Genomic DNA, 22,729 nt, shown 5'->3' with positions numbered 1-22,729 from the left:
AAAGACAGTTTTATCTTCTGAGCTTGCCATATGACAGAGGCAAATCTTCTAAAAATTGGTATTGTTGAAGTGCCACTTTAGTTATTTATTGGGGAATAATGTTAAGAGGTCCGCTTTAAGAATATTGGGCATTGTAAATCTTAATAAGTGGTAACATTTTTAGTGCTTAGAACAGATTTTATTGTCACTGGCAGATGTCAGTTCAGATTGTTCGGCATTTTTGAATGAAATTAGGTTGGCGCATTATTCTAAATACACATATTGACACAGATTCTGTGCATCCTTTTGAGGAATATTGATTCTCCTCTGTAATTGGCACAGGATATATTAGCTTCTCCCTGAATGTGCCAGAACTGGTGGGACCCATCAAAGGAGACTGAGTGCTGTATGATTAAATATTTCAGAGACTTAAACAATTTCATTCAGAAGAGTGAAAAGCTAGTAGATTGAAGGTTGCATCCCTGCATATGAAATGGACTGTGCAACTGGATTAGAAAGAAAAAAAAAGGAAACAGAAATATGGAAATAATCTCTCAGGACAGATAAGCATTAACAAAATACAAATTCACTTTGAAATAACCAGTATTTTTAAGCAATATTTGTAGAGTAGCACATGAAGGATACCTGGAACAACAATAGGTTAAATTTTACGGTCCAAATCTTTGCCTAATCAGGTCAAGTCAGGGCTCATTCAGGTACTCAGCAGTAGGTACTCGATTTTAGGACTCTTAGCAACAAAAGTTTTCATCAGCCTAGGATAAGCATGCAGTTAGTGAGCTGACACTCTACACTTGTAACTTGACTAGTTCTGTTTCAGGGTAGGCATTTCATAGCCCTACTGCAATTTTCATGGAGTCAGGGCTGCCTGTCAGAAGAATATTGAAGCATCAACTAGATTTGGTAACCTTTTGAAAGATAAGTTTAGCTGACGCAGCATGCCCCCCTATGCATCCTTCATGGTCACCACACCTTCACCAGGATTATTTCTCTAGTATGCATTAGGCGCAGAACCAACGGCAAGAAATGGTGAGAGGAAAAAAATAACAAATCTGCTTTTTCCCTATAATCCTATAAAAGTGTCAGTGGATAGGGGCATTCTAATATCTGTAACAGATGCTTAACCCACCTCACTCCTCTTAATTTTCAAAGAAATGAGCAGACATTGACAAAAAAGAATAATTTATTACTACCTCATAAAAATGTTAATCAAGTGAAGTCAACACTCGCAGTTTGTCTCAGTAGTCTCCGACTGAGCTTATGTTTTTTTAGCGAGTCTTGAGGCTCAACCAAGCATTCACAACAAATCCCTCTGGATGGTCTAATAGCAGAAACAGATGGCTAGACATATTGTTCTTCATTAGAAAAAACCTGAAGGAAAAGTTCAGAGAAATATAGGAATTGAGAAAGCAAAAGGCCTCCTCCACAGTGTCCTGAAGACTGGTGCCATTGAACTGTTTCTCCAGTGTACCTTTCCACCTGTGATACAATTTTGTTTTGGCTCTGTCTGGTCCAGTAAGACTACTGGTGACTGTAGAGAATTTTGATGAGGGTTAGAGTTTTAACTGGGGAGGTTAATATGTCGACAGCTCATAGTCATTTCTCTGTGGTTAGAATCTATTCATTTCTACTAAATAGTATCGCTTGTTATGTGTGGTAATCTAGACCATGTTTTCTGATAATCTGAATCTGACAACCAGGTAAACTAGGGACTTTTGGGAAAGAAAAACTGAATTTTACATTAAAAGGCTGCATAAGGGAATAGAACCCTGGAGCAACTATGCTGCATCCCATTTGATATAAATACCACAGCATGGGTGGAATTTACAGTTTGGAAAGAACCCGGGAATGAAAGAGACTCAACATATGGACATAAATACATAAAGAAAATAGATTCACCACATTATAAGAAGGATGTGGAAGCTTTGGAAAGGGTGCAGAGGAGATTTACTAGGAATTTGCCTGGTATGGAGGGAAGGTCTTATGAGAAAAGGCTGAGGGACTTGAGGCTGTTTTCATTAGAGAGAAGAAGGTTGAGAGGTGACTTAATTGAAACACATAAAATAATCAGAGGGTTAGATAGGGTGGATAAGGAGAGCCTTTTTCCTAGGATGGTGACGGCGAGCACGAGGGGGCATAGCTTTAAATTGAGGGGTGAAAGATATAGGACAGATGTCAGAGGTGGTTTCTTTACTCAGAGAGTAGTAAGGGAATGGAACGCTTTGCCTGCAACGGTTGTAGATTTGCCAACTTTAGGTACATTTAAGTTGTCATTGGGTAAGCATATGGACGTACATGGAATAGTGTAGATTAGATGGGCTGGAGATCGGTATGACAGGTCGTCACAACATCGAGCGTCGAAGGGCCTGTACTGTGCTGTAATGTTCTATGTTCTATGATAGTGTAATATAATTATCTGTAGGAGGCTGAGACAAGATTACCATTTGCTGTTGTATTTAGCATGAGATAGAATAAAGAAGTGTTACTTTGAAGTATAACTGAAGACCATCCTTGAATTGATTTTGCCTCACCCAGTTCCAAACATAAAACTAATTGTGTGGCAAACAAGCGCACAAGAAATATTTTGAAGCTGGTTAAGTCATTGTACAATCATGCTTGACTCTCATGTTGTGATTTTCAGAAGCTAACTCTGTGTGACTAATTTGTTCTGTGGGTGGTGCTGTTCTGGGGAATAACACATGTTTATGATTTCATTATGAATATGAACCAAGTAGTGATCTCTTGATGTTTTAATTTTTATTATGTGTTGTATTAATTTTGACTAGAGGGATATTATTCTTGTCACATAACTCCTAACGTTTATATTTGTGGTAGCAGGGTTTTATTTGCATATAAATCATTAGTTAAACATGTATATTTTTTGTGTTTGACCACAGGTAATACTGGTCAGATTTTGAATTTTAATGTTTGCACTTTGTTTCAGAAGAGGGGAGCCTGGCTCAGTGGAAGATGAAGCAAGGGACAACATTACTATTTTTACAAGAATTCTTGACAGACTCTTGGACGGCTATGACAATCGGTTGAGACCAGGATTAGGAGGTGAGTAATTGAAAAGTATTTGTGGAATTTAACATTTTGTTGTATTTAGAAAAGTTACCTTACTCTGAACAAGGTATTTGTGCCTTCCTGAAAAAGAATGATATAAATTTAAGATGGCACTGGGATGGTGTTGCAGTAAACAAGTGAAACAGTACAATTTACTTGATTTAATCTGGTTTAATTTGTCAGTGATCCTTATAGATTGGGGAATGACTCAGAGCAGCACTTAACTTATCTGGAGCCTCATGTGGTGATTCTACCATTCCAATATGGAAAACATAGTTTTGGAAAGCGCAGATTTACTTTCAAAGCTGACAAACTTTGTCAAAATCTGAAGTGGAACAATTCATGTAGAGACTGCACCCTGACTGAAGAAAAAAAATCAGCAACATCAGTAATAACAACTTAAATTTAAATAGGACCTTTAACATAGAACATGTTCCTAAGCAGATGTATAATTAGGGCACATAGGACAGGAATGAAGCATTAGAAGTGTCGAACAGAAAGAAGCTTGCTGAAATAAATAGTCCTTGAAGATGTCAAGAAAAGAAAAAATGAGTTGAAAAGTTGTAGGGGTTTTCAGAAAGATTTCTAGAGGTTGGTGACTTGAAAGACCTACATAGGCCCAGAATTAGAAGACCAGCAATTTTAGGTTTTCAGTGAATGGGGAGGATTTAAAGCGTTTTAGGTCATTACCAAGATTGGCAACAATTGGATAGGTAAAAGCAATGGACAGTTGACTGAGCTGGAGAATGGAGAAGAGATGCTGGAGAGAAATGGTATAGTTGACAAGGTAAAAGACAACAGCAAAGTTGGCACAATAAATATTATTGCATTGTGACGTTTTTTCAATTGTAACTTTAACCCAGCTATTTTTTCATGAAATTGGTGAAGTGGAAGCCTGATTTCAGAGATTCAAAGTGGAGTTGTGGGTTGGTTGAGTACAGATTTTGAAGGCACTAAATTGTTTAGGGATTGTAGCGAGGTTGGGAGGTTGGAGATTTGATGCTAATATTTCAAGGGTAGAGGAGTTGCGTCTTATTTTTTGAGGAAGTGTTGTTGATTTCAGTTTTGAAAGATAAGAAATTAAACCATTCACAATTTGTGGGGGCAGAATTGCAAGATACATGGTATGTACTTGACTGTGAATGGAAACAAGTGTAAGAGGCTATGAATCTCATAAATAACATTAGATTGGTTATGGTGAGATGAGAAAGAAAATCAAAGACAAAGGAGGCGAGATGGAATTTGATATCATCAAGGAAAAAGTCATTCAGTGCAAAGGTTGAGGTTCAAAGGAGCGGGTTATCTGAGGGACAGCTTGGTGAGGTTTGAATGGCTGCAGGTAACAGTGCAAAACAGATGAGTGGTTGAAGCAATGTGTGATGCTGTATGATTACTATGTATCAGAGGAGGAGGAGAGATCCAGAGAGGTCCAAGGTCACACCATGATCAAGATTATACCACCACTCTGTCAGCTTGGCTGGCCTACATGTTAGAAAGCTGTTTAGGATGACTTCCATAAGGTGTCAAATGTTTACTGCCTTTTCGGCAATTTTCAACTAAATTCATGACATTAATATTGCCACTTACATAAAGTTGATGATAGAAACCCTGCAACATGGAAGCAAGCCATTCAACCCATCTAATCCACACCAACCCTCTGAAGAGCATCCCACACCCCTAACCTGCCCCTGTAACTGCACGTTTCCTGTGGCTAATCCTCCTGGATTGCACATCCCTGGACGGTATGAGCAATTCAGCATGGCCAATCCCATTAACCTGCAATCTTCAGACTTTGGGCAGAAACCAGAGAACATCCAAAGGAAGCCCATCCAGACATGAAGAAAATGTCCAAACTTCACATCGACAGCTGCCCGAGGGTGGAATGGAACCTGGGGCCCTGGTACTGTGAGGCACCGGTGCTAACCACCGAGCCGCCAAGCCACTGTGCCACCCTGTTAGTGATGATGGAGGCATTTTTGTGACAATGCAAATGGTCTTGTGGGAACTACAAAGAGGAGTATTGATTGTGGATCCATCTGAAGTGTTCGGGGGCCGTGCTGGTGCAGTGAGCAAGATGACTTGTAAGTTGCAGAAGTTGGCTGAGTGAAGGCATTGCTGAAGTTGTCGAAAGAGGAGGAAGGAGCAGTAAGACTGTTTGCTTCTAAGGAGGCTGCAGTTCTTCCTTCAGTAAACAGTTTGGAAAATGTCAAGAGAAGTGCAGTGGAAAATTAAGAGTTTATTAAAGGAGGATTCACACCTGCAAGTATGGCATGAACAGAAAGGCAGAGGATGCATTATGAAAAACAGAATATTTCTTCAGTGACTTTGCCAGTTTTGTCTGCTGTTTTTGAAAAGATGTCTGAAAATAAAGATTGACACAACAATGAGCTTGGCCATTGTCCTAGGGAGAGCTACAGGAAACTTTTTATGAATGAGACAGTATATCATCAGTCAACTGTGAATATTTGCAGTCACAGTACAGACAAACATTTTGGGAGAGAAACTGTATATGACGAATGTCTACGAAAGTGACAAGTGGCTGGCAAATAGAATCAAGAACAGAAAAACAAATCAGGATAAATGGCATCTTCAAATACTACTTTTTTACGATTTTTACGATGGAACCAAGTTGTATATGCACATAAGATGGAAAATTATTTATAAATTATACAACCACACAAGATAACAAGTAAATCTGACTAAATTTGCATCATAAAATTGGTCTTAATGTGTTTAAAACATTAGTGTGTTAAGTGGTAAGTTACAGTAAATAAGTGCTTATTAAAATGTTAAATGTAGCTCATTTTGTGTTTAGATTTATTGAGAGGATGATAGAATTGTGTGACATATAGCAATGTGCACACACTGGACATGGCAGCACGGTGGCTCAGTGGTTAGCACTGCAGCCTCACAGCGTCGGGAACCCGGGTTCAATTCCAGCCTCGGGCAACTGTCTGTATGGAGCTTGCACATTCTTCCCATGTCTGTGTGGGTTTCCACTGGGTGCTCCGGTTTTCTTTCACAGTCCAAAGGTGTGCAGGCTAGGTGGATCGGCCATGCTGAATTGCCCGTAATGTTCAGGGGTGTGTGGGTTATAGGGGGATGGGTCTGGGTGGGATGCCCCAAGGGGCGGTGTGGACTTGTTGGGCCGAAGGGCCTGTTTCCACACTGTAGGGAATCTAATCTAATCTAATCTAATTTGGTGATTACACCTCCAATTTGCTGGCCTGACAGTATGGTTAAAGTTGCATAATTTGTGACAGTGAATTTATCTGGATTAAAGGCGATAGACTCTTTAAAATGTGCAGATAAAAATTCTTGATCTGTGCTCTGAGAATGCATTGACAAAGAAATTGCTGGAAAGTTTTGACAGAACTATCGTACAAAAATAGAGTTATACCTTTTTACCTTTTTATCCTGAGCTGAAAAGTCATTTATAACTGACTTATAGCAGTTTTACACTGAAATTTTGCTGCATGAATATTTCATTAATCATTTGCACTGCCCTTGACTTTTGCATGAGGTGAAATCACTTGATAGTTCTATACCAGACAGAAACCCATAAAGTATACATTCCTGCATTTGCTACTGTTTACCTAAAAGGTTCAGCTGTAACAGAAGCCAAGACAAATGGTGGAATCTTTTCAGGCTCTGAACATTGTGGTCCATGACAAGATTTCTGACAGAAGTCTGATGAGGCCTATCTTGTCATCAGAAACGACTCACTGCAACTTCTGTCTATCTGCTGGGCGGCAACGTAAATTTCATCTGGCCAGTGATGAGTTGTCAAGCATGCTATAGATTCATACAGCTGTACAGCACAGAAACAGACCCTTTGGTGCAAGTCTTCCATGCCAACCAGATGCCCTGAATTAATCGAGCCCTATTTGCCAGCATTTGGCCCATATCCCTCTAAACCTTTCCTATTCACTTACCCATCCAGATGACTTTTAACTGTTGTAATTGTACCAGCCTGCACCACTTCCTCTGGCAGCTTATTCCATAATATACCACCCTCTGCATGAAAAAGTTTCCCCGAGGTCCCTTTTATGTCTTTCCCCTGTCATCTTAAACCTCTAGTTTTGGACTCTCCCACTCCAGGGAAAAGACATTGTCTAATTTACCTTACCTATTCCCCTCGTGGTTTCATAAACCTCTATACGGTCACCCCTCAGCCTCTGACACTCCAGGGAAAATAGCCCCAGCCTACTCATCCTCTCCCAATAGCTCAAACCCTCTGACCTTGGCAACATCCTTGTAAATCTTTTCTGAACCCTTTCAAGTTTCACGGCATCCTTCCTGAAGCAGGGAGACCAGAATTGCAAGCACACGCAACCACATAGAAAGCAATATCTATTTCAAGCCCACCAACTCCCACACCTACCAGGAATACACCTCCTCCCACCCACCTTCCTGCAAAAATTTCACCCCCTATTCCCAATTCCTTCGCCTCTGCAGCATCTGCTCCCAGGATGAGGCATTCTACTCCCGTACATCTCAGATGTCCTTGTTTTTCAAGGACCGCAACCTCCCTCCCGCAGTGGTCGAGAATGCCCTTGACCGTGTCTCCTGTAATTCCCACAACTCATCCCTCACACCCCGTCCCCATAATAACCACCAAAACAAAATCCCCCTCATCCTCACGTAGCACCCCACCAACTTCCGGAAACAACGCATCATCCTCCGACACTTCCGCCATCTACAATCCGATCCCACCACCAAAGACATTTTTCCCTCCACACCCTTATCTGCTTTCCGGAGGGACCACTCTCTCCGTGACTCCCTTGTCCGCTCCACACTCCTCACCAGCCCCACCACACCCGGCACTTTTCCCTGCAACTACAGGAAGTACTACCCCTGCCCCCACACCCCACCGCTCACCCCCATCCCAGGCCCCAAGAAGACTTTCCACATCAAGCAGATGTTCACCTGCACATCTAATAATGTGGTATACTGCATCCGCTGTACCCATTGTGGCCTCCTCCACATCGGAGAAACCAAGCGGAGGTTTGGGGACTGCTTGGCAGAACACCTACGCTCGGTTTGCAAAAAAACAACTGCATCTCCCAGTCGTGAACCATTTTAACACCCCCTCCCATTCCTCAGACGACATGTCCATCCTGGGCTTCCTGCAGTGCCATAATGATGCTACCCGCAGGTTGCAGGAACAGCATCTCCTATTCCGCTTGGGAACCCTGCAGCCCAATGGTATCAATGTGGATTTCACCAGCTTCAAAATCTCCTCTTCCCCCACTGCATCCCAAACCAGCCCAGCTCGTCCCTGCCTCCCTAACCTGTTCTTCCTCTCACCTATCCCCTCCTCCCACCTCAAGCCGCACCTCCATTTCCTACCTACTAACCTCATCTCGCTCCCTTGACCTGTCCATACTCCCCGGACTAACCTATCCTCTCCCTACTTCCCTACCTACACTGATCTGTACTGGCTCCATTCCTGTCTCTTTAACTTGTCTGTCTCCACTCCACCTATCTTCTCCTCTATCCATCTTCGATCTGCCTCCCTCTCTCTCTCTATTTATTTCAGAACCCTCTCCCTTCCCCCATTTCTGATGAAGGATTTAGGCATGAAACATCAGCTTTTCTGCTCCTAAGACGCTGCTTGGCCTGCTGTGTTCATCCAGCTCTACACTTTGTTATCTCACCAATGTCCTGTACAGCCACAACATGACCTCCAAATTCCTTTACTCAATGCACAGATCAATAAAGCATATCAAACACCATTTTCACTATCCTATCGACCTGCTGCTCTGCTTTCAAGGTACTTTGAAACTGCACTCCGAGGCCTCTTTGTTCAGCAGCACTCCCTAGGACCTTATCATTAAGTGTATATGTCCTGCCCAGCTTTGCCTTTCCAAAATGCAACACCACACATTTATGTAAGTTAAATTCTAACTGCCACTGGTCGGATCTGATCAAGATCCTGTTTTAGTCTGAGGTAACCTTCTTTGCCGTCCACTAAACCTCCAATTTTGGTGTCATCTGCAAACTTACTAACCAAACCTCCTATGTTCAAATCCAAATCATTTATATAAATAATGAAAAGCAGTAGATCCAGCACCGATCTTTTTGACACACCGCTGGCCTCAGGCCACCAGTCTGACAAGCAAGCCTCCACCACCACCGCCTTCCTTCTTCTTTTGAGCCAGTTCCGTATCCGCATGGCTATTTCTCCCTCTATTCCATGTGATGTAACCTCAGCTACCAGTCTACCATGAGGAACCTTGTCAACCGCTTTACTGAAGTCCACTACTTTGTCCTCATCAATCCTCTTTGCTACTCCTTCAGAAAACTCGATCAAATTAGTGAGAGATGATTTCCTACGCACAAAGCCATGTTGACTATCCCTAATCAGTCCTTACCTTTCCAAATGTATGTAAATTCTGTCCCTCAGGATTCTCTCCTTCAACTTGCCCACCACCGATGCCAGACTCAGCAGTCTGTAGTTCCCTGGCTTTTCCTTAACATCTTTCTTAAATAGGAGCACCACATTGGCCAACCTCCAGTCTTCAGGCACCTCGCCTGTGGTGATGCACATATCTCAGTAAGGGACCCAGCAATCACTCTACCAGCTTCCTCTAGTGTTCTAGGGTACTGCTGATCAGGTTCTGGGGATTTATCCACATAAAAGAGGGGGATTATTATTTGTTACATGTCTTATTACTGGGCCAACTCACTTCATTACTAATCAGCTTCTTATTTTCTAAAATACAATTCTTGATATGGAAATCACAGCAAATAACTGGAAACCTCAATCCACTGCCAGTTCCGAAGGATCTCTGTACAATAGAATAGCAATTTATTGTTCCTTGTATTTAGTAAGGCGTGCATATGTCACCACAATTTGGCACCATATTAATAACAGATATCACAGAAAGTATTAATTGAGACAAAGTTAGGACAATGTTCATTTATTGTTCCCTCCATGGAAATATGGGTTTATGGAGTGGCAATGGGATGCTCCTGCTGAAGCCGCCCCTGAGGTCATCAAAGCAAGGATTTCCAGACTGGACCTACCACGAGGCCAACACTGAAGCCAACACTGAATCTGTTGCATCATCGCCATTGCAAGGAGGGACAGACGGGACCCACCAAGCCACCACTGTCAAAGCCATTGCCATTTTGGTTGCTGCCCAAAGCCATCATGGCCATGAGGAATGAACCGGATCCATCATGACACAACTGCTACAGCCACCACTGAAACTGCCACACCGTCACCAGGAGGAATGGACCAGACCCACTGATGATGAAGCCTTCAATAAAACCCTGATCACTATGGCCACAAGGAACGGACATCCAGATCTAACCGTGCTGCCGGCACTTTAGCAGGCCCGCATAATCACCACCTTCCTCCATTACAACTGCAGAAAGGAAGGTGAACTTTGATACAAAAGAGGAATTAAGAAGTGAAGAAACAAAACCAAAAGAAAACCCACAAAGAAGAAAGCGGCCAACCAGTTGAGTGGGAGCATATGGGCACAGAGCCCAAACACTTCTGATCCTGGTACTAACATGGCAGACACACTCCGTAGGCACCAGTCACATGCATGTGGACAATGGTATCTCACAAACCCCAGCCTGCAAGAACCGTCACGGCACATCTCCAATCCACTCACAGTTCACGTCTGCGCTTCAGTGTTGCACTTCAGGCTGCACCACTAACTATCATTGGGTGTGCTCAGGGTGACACACCCTGTCACACCCTGTTCATGGACAGAACTAGGATGAATCTCTGGGCTGTTCAGTTGCTCTGTTAGTGCTTCTGACTTTGAACTTATTTGGATTCTTGCTGCATCATTGCCTTGCATTGCCTTTTTGCCCTTTGCCCTCTAAGGCAGAGAGAGACCAAGCTCACAATACTGCTGTATTGCCAAGCCATTTAGCACAAGTCTAAAGCCACTCAACTTGTCGTGGTTGTCAGCAGGCTTCAGTCAAATCAAGGCAGATAGCCCTTGGTCAAGAGGTCCCAATGCAGGAATCCAGGGCTGCTTCTGATACCAGTCCAAGGACTGGGATGCAGTCAGTCAGCCGCCTGAGGCAGTCAAAGTCAGGATTTTGTTTTGGCTAAGGAGCTAAATGGTGGGCAGACTACCACCCATCTTGACTGTTTCTGCCCTAATATGGGCTGATTTCATCCCAGAACGAGAGATAGGCAGGTATCACAGGAGATGTCCTGAGCAAGTGAATAGGTATTGCAGAGGGCTTGCGTGGTCAGTGGTGCTGGGATTGAGGTAGGTGACAGTGAATGGAGAAGGTTTAGCAGGCACTGGGGAGAAATTGGCTGAGCATTAACCTTGGTGGAAGGTGGGTATAGTGGCAGAGAACAAGTACATGTAAGGTGTCAGAAGATCAGGTGGTGGTACTTATGCTGGTGGAATGGAGAAAGTCATTCTCATTTCTACGTTGCTGGCTATGCTTCCAGAGAAATGATACTGCACTGGAGCACATAGTAACGTCAGACCAGGCTGGTATGTTCTGGTGTAGTGTTCTTTGCCATACCTGGGGCAAATCCGTGCAACAACTCATCCAGCAGGACATCCTGCACCCTGCCCGCAATGCTGGGAGTAGGCTCCCCTTCTCTGCCATGTTAGGAATCACGCAAGACAGCTTCGGACTGACCGTGTTTATCCAGGTGCACAATGGACCTTTAAAGATGGTGCTGGCCCTAGAAATGCCAGTCAAATTGGGGATATCTTGGCAGTGGCACAATGTTTCGAGAATGCCACATGTTAATGAGACGAGTTTCGTAAGATATGGTGAGAAAACCTGCTAGGCCCTATAATGAATATCCTCCAAAGAACTGAAATACAACTAACGCTTAGGAAACAAAACAAGTAACAAAACACAGCCCACAATTTCTAGTGGTATTCAGTTATTTCTTTTGTGATCTGCATTGTATTTTTCAAATCATTGTACACTTTTGTAGCATTGGAATCTACTATATGAAGTTGAAAAACTTCTTTCTTAAATATCATGCCTTAAAGTAGGAATTACTTTTGTATTATATAAATGTGTAAGTTTCTGGTAAGGACCATTTGTTGCCCATGCTAAGTTGCCTTTGAGCTGATGGGCTCTGGCTCTGTAAATCATTTGGAGGACTATGAAGAGTTAGAAACATTGGTGTGGTTATGGAGTGATATGGAGATCTATCTGGGTCAGGAAGGCCAAACTCCTTCCGTGAAGAATATTAGTAGTGCAAATAGCTAAGTAGCAGTTTTTGTGATAATTGTTTTACAATACTGACCATGAGACCAGTTTTATTTTTAATTCCAGATTTTAATGATTTCAAATTTCACCATCTGACACTGACATTCAAACTTATGTTCCCAGAAACATGGGCTTGTGTCTCTAAATTACTCATCTTGTAACATTATCACAGTGCATTGGCTCCTCCAGAATGATGGCTTGATGTTAAAATGTGGTAGTTTTAAATACATCAACAAGATAATGGGGGATTTAAAGTAAGGAGATTATGTATGCATTTTTCAGGCACCAACTGTTTATGCTAATTTCCACGTGTTGTATTGCAGTTTTCATGTTTCTACTTGAATTTTAACATGATTTCTTTGTAAGTACATCTGAGGAGATTTCAGGCACTAAGCTTTGATGCAAGAAGATAAACCTAATATTGTGTTCCGCAACAATTTTTCTAGAAACATCGCATGAAGAATACAAAGTAACACATTTAAAAACTTCACAGGCAAAGATGAAAGAATGGGCAGAAAACATGCTCCATCCAGAACATCTCTTGTTTGAAACAAAGTGTTTGTGTCATAATTAGGGTTTCCACTGAGCTTCTTTATCCAAATTTAACTGATAAGAGCATTGTTCCATTGCCCATAATTCCATACATCCAAATCATGCCTGGTTAACATATAGGGCTAAAGCTGTTTTGGCACAGTGGTAATGTCCCTATGTCATAGGCCTGTCGGTCCAGGTTCAAGACCCATTTTGCTCCAGAGATATTATAACATGCCTGAATAGTTTGATTAGAAATAAATATAGTACATCTACAGCATATTCATTGTGCACTTTTACAATGTGAATCTCTGCAAGTGAAATTCAGTAGTTCATGGACTGTAGTGAGGACAAAAATAATGCAGTAATGAAAGCAGATTTATAGTGGACTCCTACATTCCAGAATTGTATTCAGAGGGATAGCAGTACCTCATTCCTTTCTGAGAATGATATATGGTGTGGGTGGGGGTGGAATGGGACTTTTAAATACCAAATAACATATAATGCTGAAGAGGTATCAGCCATTGATATAATCCATTTGTTGTAATAATGCCAAATGTTGCTATTCAGTTTTAAAGGTGCCCCAGCTACATTAAAAGCTTATGATTCAAGGCATGGCTAATGTGCCAAATTGTGTAAGTCCCCTATTTCTAAGACTAAAATTTCTGGGAATGACTGGCTTTTATCAAAACAAAATGTGTCCAACTTGTGTAAATTAGTTGTACCTCTATCAGATTTGTTATGAGACCAGGCAAAGGTGGCATCATTGTTGCAGTGCCAAGCAGCCTTTGAAAAGCTGAATGCAGTCCTACTAAATGAAACATGTTTGTTTCCCTGAATTTATGAAACCTTTTAAGATAGTGAGGTTTTTGACTTGCTTGCCGAGCTGGCTTGTTTTTGTTCAGACGTTTTGTTATCATGCTAGGTAACACCATCAGTGAGGCCTCCAATGAAGCAGTGTCGTTCTACTCTACTTGGAATTTATACTGTCTGGTGGTGAGTACTGTCATTGCCGGTTTTGATCTGGATGGGCTTATATATGGGGTCCAATTCTATATGCTGGTTGAATCCATTAGGAAATCAACAAACGTGTAGAATTGGACCCCATATACAAACCCATACAGATCAAAACCAAAAATGGCATACTCACTGCAACAGACCAGACAGTATAAATTCCAAGCAGAGTAGAATGACATTGCTTCATCGAGGCTCCAATGCTGATGTCACCTAGCATGGTGATGAAACGTCTGAACGAGAACAAACCAGCTCAGCAAGCAAGCCAACAACCCCACCCACAACCCGAGCTACAAATCTTTGCTAAAACTTTTAAGATGGTGTTTGGTGCTAGTAACTTGGAGGTTGGTGCAGTTTTATTGCAAGATGATGAATTGGGAATGAAGAAGGCAGTGGGGTACTTTTCTAAAGAAGAGTTACTCCAGAATGGAAAAAGAGATTTAGGGATTATTATTATTGAATGTTCGACATTTTGATGTCCGTCCAATAAGGCTGCAAAGAAATACTGATGCAGTTGTACCATGATCCCCTATTTTTTATAGAAAAAATTGAGACTTAAAATGCAAAATTGCTCCAAAACAAATATTGAACCAGAGACAGGGACTCAACAAAATTAAAATGAGTATCAATAACAAAGAAATTAAGGGCACCGCAGAATGCCAGAACCCCAGGACCAGATGAGTTTCAAGCCGGAGCTTTTAAAGCAGAAGGTGATAACATTGTAGACGGCTTAACTATAATCTTCCAATTTCCTCTTATCATTCTGCTGTTTAATACATATGTAAGAGGAAAATTGGAGAATTCTACATCCGTTGGCCTTGATCTGCTGGTGGGAATAACTCAAATATGTAAATTAAGGATAGAGGTTCTGCACACATTGAATATTTTCAAAGAGCATCATTGTGGATTTAAGAAGGTGAGGGCATGCCTGATGAATTAGATTTTTGAGGTGGTAACTAAAGTACTGGTCAGAGGAATGTTGATAGATGTTATTTGTCTGTTCCTTTAGAAGGCGTTCGATAAAGTCCTTCCAAAGACAGTTACTTAATGTTGAAACCCATTCAATCAAAGACAAGCTATTCACCTGGTTAAGAAATTAGCTGAACAGCGAGAGGCAGAGAATAAGGTTGATGAACAGGTGATCTATTTGTCAGGTATGACTAATGATATTCCACGAGAATCTCTGTTGGCACTGTAACTATTCACAATCTTAACTCATAACTGAAATAATGAGACAGAGAGCCATGCGCCCAGATTTGCTGATGATGAAATGATAGGCAGCAATGTAAATACTATGGATACGTGTATAACGCTACAAAGGGGATATTGTTTTGAACAAATGGACAAAATTTATAAACTAATCATCATAATCTGTGAGTAATCTGGTAATTGTGAGTTTAATTCATTTTGGAGCTACTGAAAGAAAACTTTCTAAATGCGAGATAGCCAAAAATATTAGTGATCTGAGCAGTCTTAGAGGTCCAGGTACATTAAGAAGTACCTCTTTGAGTAAAATAAAAACCAAAATGGATGATAAGATGAAATCTAAGACTGATAGCTTTTAACTATCCACAGGTATTAAGGGATATGGCACCAATGTCCCACATTATATCAAATATGATCCCAGGCCATTGATCAAACATCGGCTTACTGAATGATTTAATGGGCTTGGGGGCCAGAATAGTCTATTTTTGTTCCGATTCTGTAAGGAGCCTCAAGCTTTAATGTCCTTTCAATAATGAGTTGCCATATTTACACTTGATACTTTTCAAAGTATTCTTGCTTATAAAATGTATTATTATCTCTGCTATTAGTCAGAAGTGCTCTGTTTGCAAAAGTCAAAATACTGTTGGCCTTTCGGTGGCTTTATTTATCTACATTCATGTTTTATGTAAGTGTGACCACTAAATTCATTAATAGTATTCCATTCAGTTTATACGCCCATTTCTTGTTTATCTTTCCAAAATACACAATAAGACAGAAGCAGAAGTAAGTTTTCAGCCGTCAATATGCTAACCAACCCATCCTCAAAAGTCATTTTTGGTACAGAGTTCTTCTGATTCACTACCCTTTATGATAACAATTCTTTCTCATCTCTGAAGGGTGATCCCTAACTCTGAGATTTTTATCATTTTGTCATCGATTCTGATACAAGGAGAAACTCCCTCTTGGCATCAGAAAAGTCATACATCTGTAATTTAATTGCTTCTGCCACTTACCTGGTCTTCCATTAACTTGTCTAGTAAAACACTCTTGACTGCTATCCAAAGCTTCTACTTTTGTGTCATCAGGAAATATTAGTATCAGATCCCAATTGCAAAGTCTAAATCATCTCTATGCACCAGCAACAAAAGTGGACTCATTGCTTATCTCTCAGGTACATTACTGAAAGCTTTCTTTAATTTGAGCAACTCCTTTAAGCCTTAATTTTCTTTTCAGTAGTTTCTGTCTGCTGTATTCCATTTCCTCTTGTATTGTATCCAGACTTGTTAGGAAGTCTCTTGTGAGACACACTATTAAATAATATTCTCTTTATCCTCTGGAGTCATTTGTCTGTTCATCCTAGCACTTCAAAAAGACCTGTTAAATTTTTCAAATGTAATTTCGCTTAATACATTCTGCACAAGTCGTCCACAGCTACAACCCCACCAATTTCTTAATTCCTTTCTTCAGTAAATTGTATTGCCAAACTGATGGTAGACGAATTGAGTTTGAGTTTACTCTGTTAAATTTATTCATTAAGGCCTATGAGCCACAGAAATATACAGCACACAGACAACCAGAGGTCAATAGGCTTATCTTGCCTGTGTCTGCAATTTGAAAGAACCCCACTGCCCTGCTTTTTCCCAAAAGTCTGTTGAATTTCCCCTTTCAAGTACATTCTCGACATCTAAATTGAGATATTACCTTTCCAAAATTATTCTTGAACCTGTTTCCATCCCCCTGCCATACCAGCATTCTGCATAAAATAATTATCTCATTTAGCCCTCTGTTCCTTTGTCTGTATCCTCTAGTTGCTGACACTTATGTCAGTTGGAACAGCTAATCATTATTTGCTGCACATAAATACTTTATTTCATTCATGGACGTGAATACTGTCCAATCTGATTGCCCTGGGTTTGGTGGTGGTCCCAAGTCAGGGTGCATTTACTGTGTTTTTTTTTCTAGATGGCAGAGATTGGGAGTTTGGAGCAGGACATCCAAGGAGATATAGTGTATTTATTTGATATACACTCAATCAGACAAGTGGAGAGTATTGAATCAAACTCCCGATTTGTGCCTCATGAATGCTGAACAGGTTTTGGGGAATTATTTACCTCAAATCCTAGTCACTGATGTATTCTTGGTGCCACAGTACTTACACAGCTAGCCCTTTTCAATTTCTGGTCACTGCTAACCCCAGGTTCTTGATAGTGAGGGCGATGGTAATGCAAAGGAACCTCAAGAGGTGGTGGTTAGATTCTCTCTTGGAGATAGTCAGTCCCTGCATGTTGTTCAATGCTTGTAGATATGGACTGCTTCAGTATCTGGGGGTTGATGATATTGACACATGCAGTTATCAGTGACTGTTCCAAGGATAGTCCATGTGTTGCAAACAGATTCCTTTCTGGAGCCGATTCGCAATGCAGGACAATGGAAAGCAACCATTCGTTAATATCAGAAATGTTCATACACTGAGTCTTTAAATTATAATCCATGTGTGGGATCATGTTCATAAGTCAGGTATTCATAATTTTAAACTGAGCCTGGATTTTCTGAGTCGTGGAAAACCCTTGCCTCAGTCAAAATGGTGTTGGGACTTGGGATGTGGAAGTTGTACTCCCATTTCTGACCGATCCCAACTTTCCTGGGTGCTGAAGAGAATAAGGACACAAAACAGTTCCCTCATTGTTTGTTTTAATCCACTCTGGGACTTGGACATTGCAGGCTAACCAACATTTTATTGCCTGTCCTAGTTACCCTTCAGAAGAATGTGGTGAGCTGCATTCTTAAAATGCTGCAGTTGACATCCTTTTGGTTGACCCATAATGCCCTTGTTTCTGTGTTAGAGTCATGGGTTGGTGACTGATTTCCGCAAGCCAAATCTTGCTATCCACCGTCTGCCCCCACCACCTCAATTTTCAACCTTCAACCTCTGAATCTAACCTTAAACCTATGCCTCCAACTCTTCCCCAACTGACTCCATTAGTCAGCAACCTGACAAGTTCAGGCCTGATCTGACTAACCATCCTATCACTCTGTCATGTTAGTCTCCTGCCATTCTATCCACCTACCACTCCACCACCCTGTCCTCCTACCTAGAAGGCAAACTAAACCATTCCCCAGTCACCTTACCTGTGCTTACTCATTAATATATTGAAAAAGCTGCTCATATGTCTACTGGCAATCTTGAAGTATGAACGGGGATCTAATTTCAACTACATTCTATGTTTCTGAGAGGTCAGGATTGGTGTTACAGCCAGAAATACAGTGATCCTTCATTATGTAACTGTTTCTTTATATCAGTGAATCTTTATGGACTGAATCAAATTGGCTGAAGACTGGTATCTGTGAAGCTGGGGACCACTGAAGGAGGCCGCGATGGATCATCCACTCGGCACTTTTGGCTGAACATTGCTACAAATGCTTCAGCCTTATCTTTTGTACTGACGTGCTAGGCTCTTTCATCATTGAGGTCAAGGATATTTGTGGAGCCTTCTCCTCCAGTGAGTTCTGTAATTGTCCACCACCATTCACAACAGACAAAGCAGGAACATGAGCATAGATTTGATCTGTTGCTTATGGAAACACATAGCTGTGTCTGTCACTTGCTGCAAGTTGCCCTGTTTGGTGGCTTCACCAGGTTGGCACCTTATGTTCAGGTATGCCTGGTGCTGCTCCTGGCATGCCCTCCTGCACTGTCCATTAAACCAGGGTTGATTTCCCGTCTCAATGGTAATGGTTGAGTGGGGGATATGCCAGGCCATGAGCTTGCAGATTGTGCTGAGTACAATTCTGCTGCTGTTGATGTTTCAGTGTCTTGTGGATACCCAGCCTTGAGTTGTGAGATCTGTTTGAAGTCTGTCACATCTGGCACAGTTATAATGTCTCACAGCACAATGGAGGTAATTCTGAACATGAAGGTGGAGCTTTGTCTCCACAAGGACTATGCAGTGGTCACGCTTTTTTGAATGGATGTATGGACCCGTAGCAAACAGATTTGTAAAGGCAACGTTAGGTAAATTTTACCTTCTCATTATTTCCCTGACTATCTCCACAGACCCAATCCAGTAGCAGTGTCTTTGGGACCTGACCGGCTCAATCAGTAGTGTTGTAGCTGAGCCTTTGCTGGTGGTGGACATTGAAATCCCCACCCAGACTACATTTTGTGCCTTTGACATCCTCAGTGCTTCCTGTAAGTGTTGTTCAACAAGGAAGAGTACCGATTCATCAGCTGAGGGAGGACGGTGTGTGGTAACGAGCAGGGTGTTTCTTTGCCCATGCTTAACCTGAAGCCATGAGATGTCATGGGATCCTGAGTCAATGTTGAGGACTCCTAGATCAACACCCTCCCGACTGTATACCACTGTGCTATCGCCTCTGCTGGGTCTGTCCTAGAACATAGAACATAGAACATAGAACAGTACAGCACAGAACAGGCCCTTCAGCCCACAATGTTGTGCCGACCATTGATCCTCATGTATGCACCCTCAAATTTCTGTGACCATATACATATCCAACAGTCTCTTAAATGACCCCAATGACCTTGCTTCCACAACTGCTGCTGGCAACGCATTCCATGCTCTCACAACTCTCTGCGTAAAGAACCTGCCTCTGACATCCCCTCTATACTTTCCACCAACCAGCTTAAAACTATGACCCCTCGTGCTAGCCATTTCTGCCCTGGGAAATAGTCTCTGGCTATCAACTCTATCCATGCCTCTCATTATCTTGTATACCTCAATTAGGTCACCTCTCCTCCTCCTTTTCTCCAATGAAAAGAGACCGAGCTCAGTCAACCTCTCTTCATAAGATAAGCCCTCCAGTCCAGGCAGCATCCTGGTAAACCTCCTCTGAACCCTCTCCAAAGCATCCACATCTTTCCTATAATAGGGCGCCCAGAACTGGACGCAGTATTCCAAGTGCGGTCTAACCAAAGTTTTATAGAGCTGCAACAAGATCTCACGACTCTTAACCTGTTGGTGAGCACACTATCCAGGGATAGTGATGTGGTGCCTGGGACATTGGCATTTATGTCCTTGTCTAGACCATGAATATACCTCAGAAAAAGTCCCAGTTCTCATCTTTGTAGAACACCACTGTGCATTTCCTTCCAATCTGAAAAACATCTGTTCACTGCACTCTGTTTTCTGTCATTTTGCTAATCTTGATCTGAAACTGCTATTACCACCCATGATCCCAAGGGATTCCGTGTTGTAAATGAAACTATTATGCAGGAGTTTACGAAATGCTATTTACACAATATCAACTGTGCTAATGAACCCGTGTTGTTTTTTCAAATAACTCAGATTTTGCCAAATCACTGAATGGTCACAGCCCAGAAGAAGATTGTTCAGCCAAACATGCCCGTACTGGGTCTCCAAAGGTGCAACTTACTTAACAGTGTCACTCCTAAAACTTTGCACTTTCTTCCTCAGCAGATAATTATCCAATTCTGTCTGAATTCAACCTGCCTTCACAAGGCTCTTGGATAGTGCATTCTAAATTCCACCCTCTCTCTTCATGAGAAAAAAAAGTTTCCCCTTATATCGCCATTCGTTCTTTTGCCAATCAGCTTATATGTGTGCTGCCTTGTTCTTGATCTTTCTACTAATGGCAACTTCTTCCCTCCCTCTATGTCCACATCCCTCATTGACTAAATGCCTCTATCAAATCTCTTTTCAACCTTCTCTTCGCTGAGAAGAACAGTCCTGTCTCTCCAATTGAATTTCTTCAATTCAGGAATCACTCTTGTGAATTCTTTTCCTGCCTGATGTCTTCTCATCCATTGTGGGACCCAGAACTGGACAGAGGGCTCTCTCTGATGAAGGGTCTAGGCCCGAAACGTCAGCTTTTGTGCTCCTGAGATGCTGCTGGGCCTGCTGTGTTCATCCAGCTTCACATTTTATTATCAGAGGACACTATTGAAGTCTTGCCATTAATTTTCACAATAAACTCTTGCTTTTTCACTGAATTCCTCCATTGATAAAGACAATAACACTGTCTGGTGCATTAAGGACATTTTCAATTTGTTCTTTTTTGACCAGAATTTCGTCAAAAATGATATGTTTTTAACAAATCCAGACTGACTGTCATGTTCTTCCGAGTGAAAAGTATTTTCCTGTCTGTGACCTCAAAGATAATTGTCTTTATCACTTTCTACTTTGTTTTAAACACAATTCTCCAATTCTCTGGCATCTCTCCTTTAGCTAAGTATGATTGAAAGATTGCGTGCAGAGCCTCTGTGATTTTCCTCTTCACTTCCCTTAGTAAATGCAAATGCAACCCATCCAGACTGTGTGACTTTCCTACTTAAAGCACTGCAAAACCTTTCAAATATCCCCTCTTTATCTACTTTTAATTGATTTGTTTTTTCTAACCATGCCTTCTTTACATGATATGGGAAGCCTTTTCGGCAGAATTGTTACTTCGGCTATTGTTTCTATCCCAGCGAATTTTCAAATCCGAGGGAGATAGTTTTGGGGTCAAATCTTCTGCTGTTTCCTATCTGATTTTCTTTAATAGTTTAGAGTGCATGCCAGCAAACATTTAAAGTTTAGCTTATCTTTACAGAATGGATTCCGTTTCCACTGTTATCTCAGGTAGTTATTCTATATACATTGTCACATCTGCATGCTCATTCCAAGATATTTTGTGTCAGTTTCCAAATTATTTAATTAATGCCTTAGCTTTCACAAGCACATTCTATCTTTCATCCCTGAGTTATTCATACTCCCAATGCTTTCTGTGTAAAAAAAATTATAAACAACTTCCTGTTTTCATTTATGTTCTCTATCAATACATTTGAATTTGATTTTAGCTTTTATAATTTCCCTTTCTTTTATGCTGTTATGTTTCCATAATTTCATATTTTTAAATCTCTATTTATTCATGGAAGTATATCATTTATGCACATATTGGAAATATATTATTACTCAATTCACATTATATTTGAAGATTCACTTGTCCCAGTTGTTAGCTTTTCTGTCGAGTTTATTATTTCATTCTTATTTCATTGAAGTTGCAGGTTTTCACATAAATATTCTTAATTTTAATGTTCATTCTTTTTACAGCAAGCCTAATTATATTGTAACTTCTGCTTTCTATTCTCATATAATGGTATTATGTACTTTATTGCCTAAACCTAATCAGCAATCATTTATCTAGATCATGGGAAGTATCATTTCAGTGTGGCAAGGTTTCACAGTAATATTACACACCCTGACATCCTGGCTACTGGATCAGGTAACTGACATCTCTACCCACTCCTTTTTCCTAAGCTGCTGGATGGAAACCCCTTCTTTCACAATCGCCAGATTTAACTCCCCTTTTGCTTGCTCCAGACCCGGCTGGTCATTCCCTCACTCTGGAATCGAACCTCATCTTCCTCCTTGAACCGAGCTGAACCCTCCTTGCCACTTCAGACCTAAGCCTTTTTTTACCCTCAGTCAGCAACTGAACCCTCCCTTCTCCAATTCTGTAATGATTGTCATGTGGTTAGCCAGCTGATCCTCATAGAATGTGAGTTCCCTGATTGAGACTATTAATCTGGTCACTCTATAAACTAATCAAGAATTCTAGCATGCTATTATAACATTATATTATGGTCACTCTTCCCCATGGAGCCTCACACAACTGGATAGTGAATTAGTCCTTTCTGACTATGCATTACCTGGTCTAGGATGGCCAGTTCTGTAGT

The 22,729-nt window shown here is 41.3% G+C and overlaps 1 protein-coding gene across 10 annotated transcripts in view; it reads left to right on the top strand.

The window, feature by feature from the left end:
• LOC125458109 (gamma-aminobutyric acid receptor subunit alpha-2) overlaps nt 1-22,729 on the top strand; it is a 222,924-nt gene that overhangs the window by 64,983 nt on the left and 135,212 nt on the right. For 8 of the 10 annotated variants that reach the window (XM_048543026.2, XM_048543028.2, XM_048543033.2 and 5 more), the window contains exon 3: nt 2,942-3,057. In XM_048543026.2, the coding sequence (XP_048398983.1) occupies nt 2,942-3,057 (116 nt within the window). The remainder of the gene's footprint in view (nt 1-2,941; nt 3,058-22,729) is intronic. The other 2 variants (XM_048543060.2, XM_048543071.2) reach the window with 1 other exon arrangement.

This window comes from Stegostoma tigrinum, chromosome 1 (assembly GCF_030684315.1).
Source record: "Stegostoma tigrinum isolate sSteTig4 chromosome 1, sSteTig4.hap1, whole genome shotgun sequence".
Classification (NCBI taxonomy): Eukaryota; Metazoa; Chordata; class Chondrichthyes; order Orectolobiformes; family Stegostomatidae; genus Stegostoma; species Stegostoma tigrinum.
The sequence above is the reverse complement of the archived record's forward strand: the minus strand, read 5'-3'. Positions and strand labels throughout refer to the sequence as shown.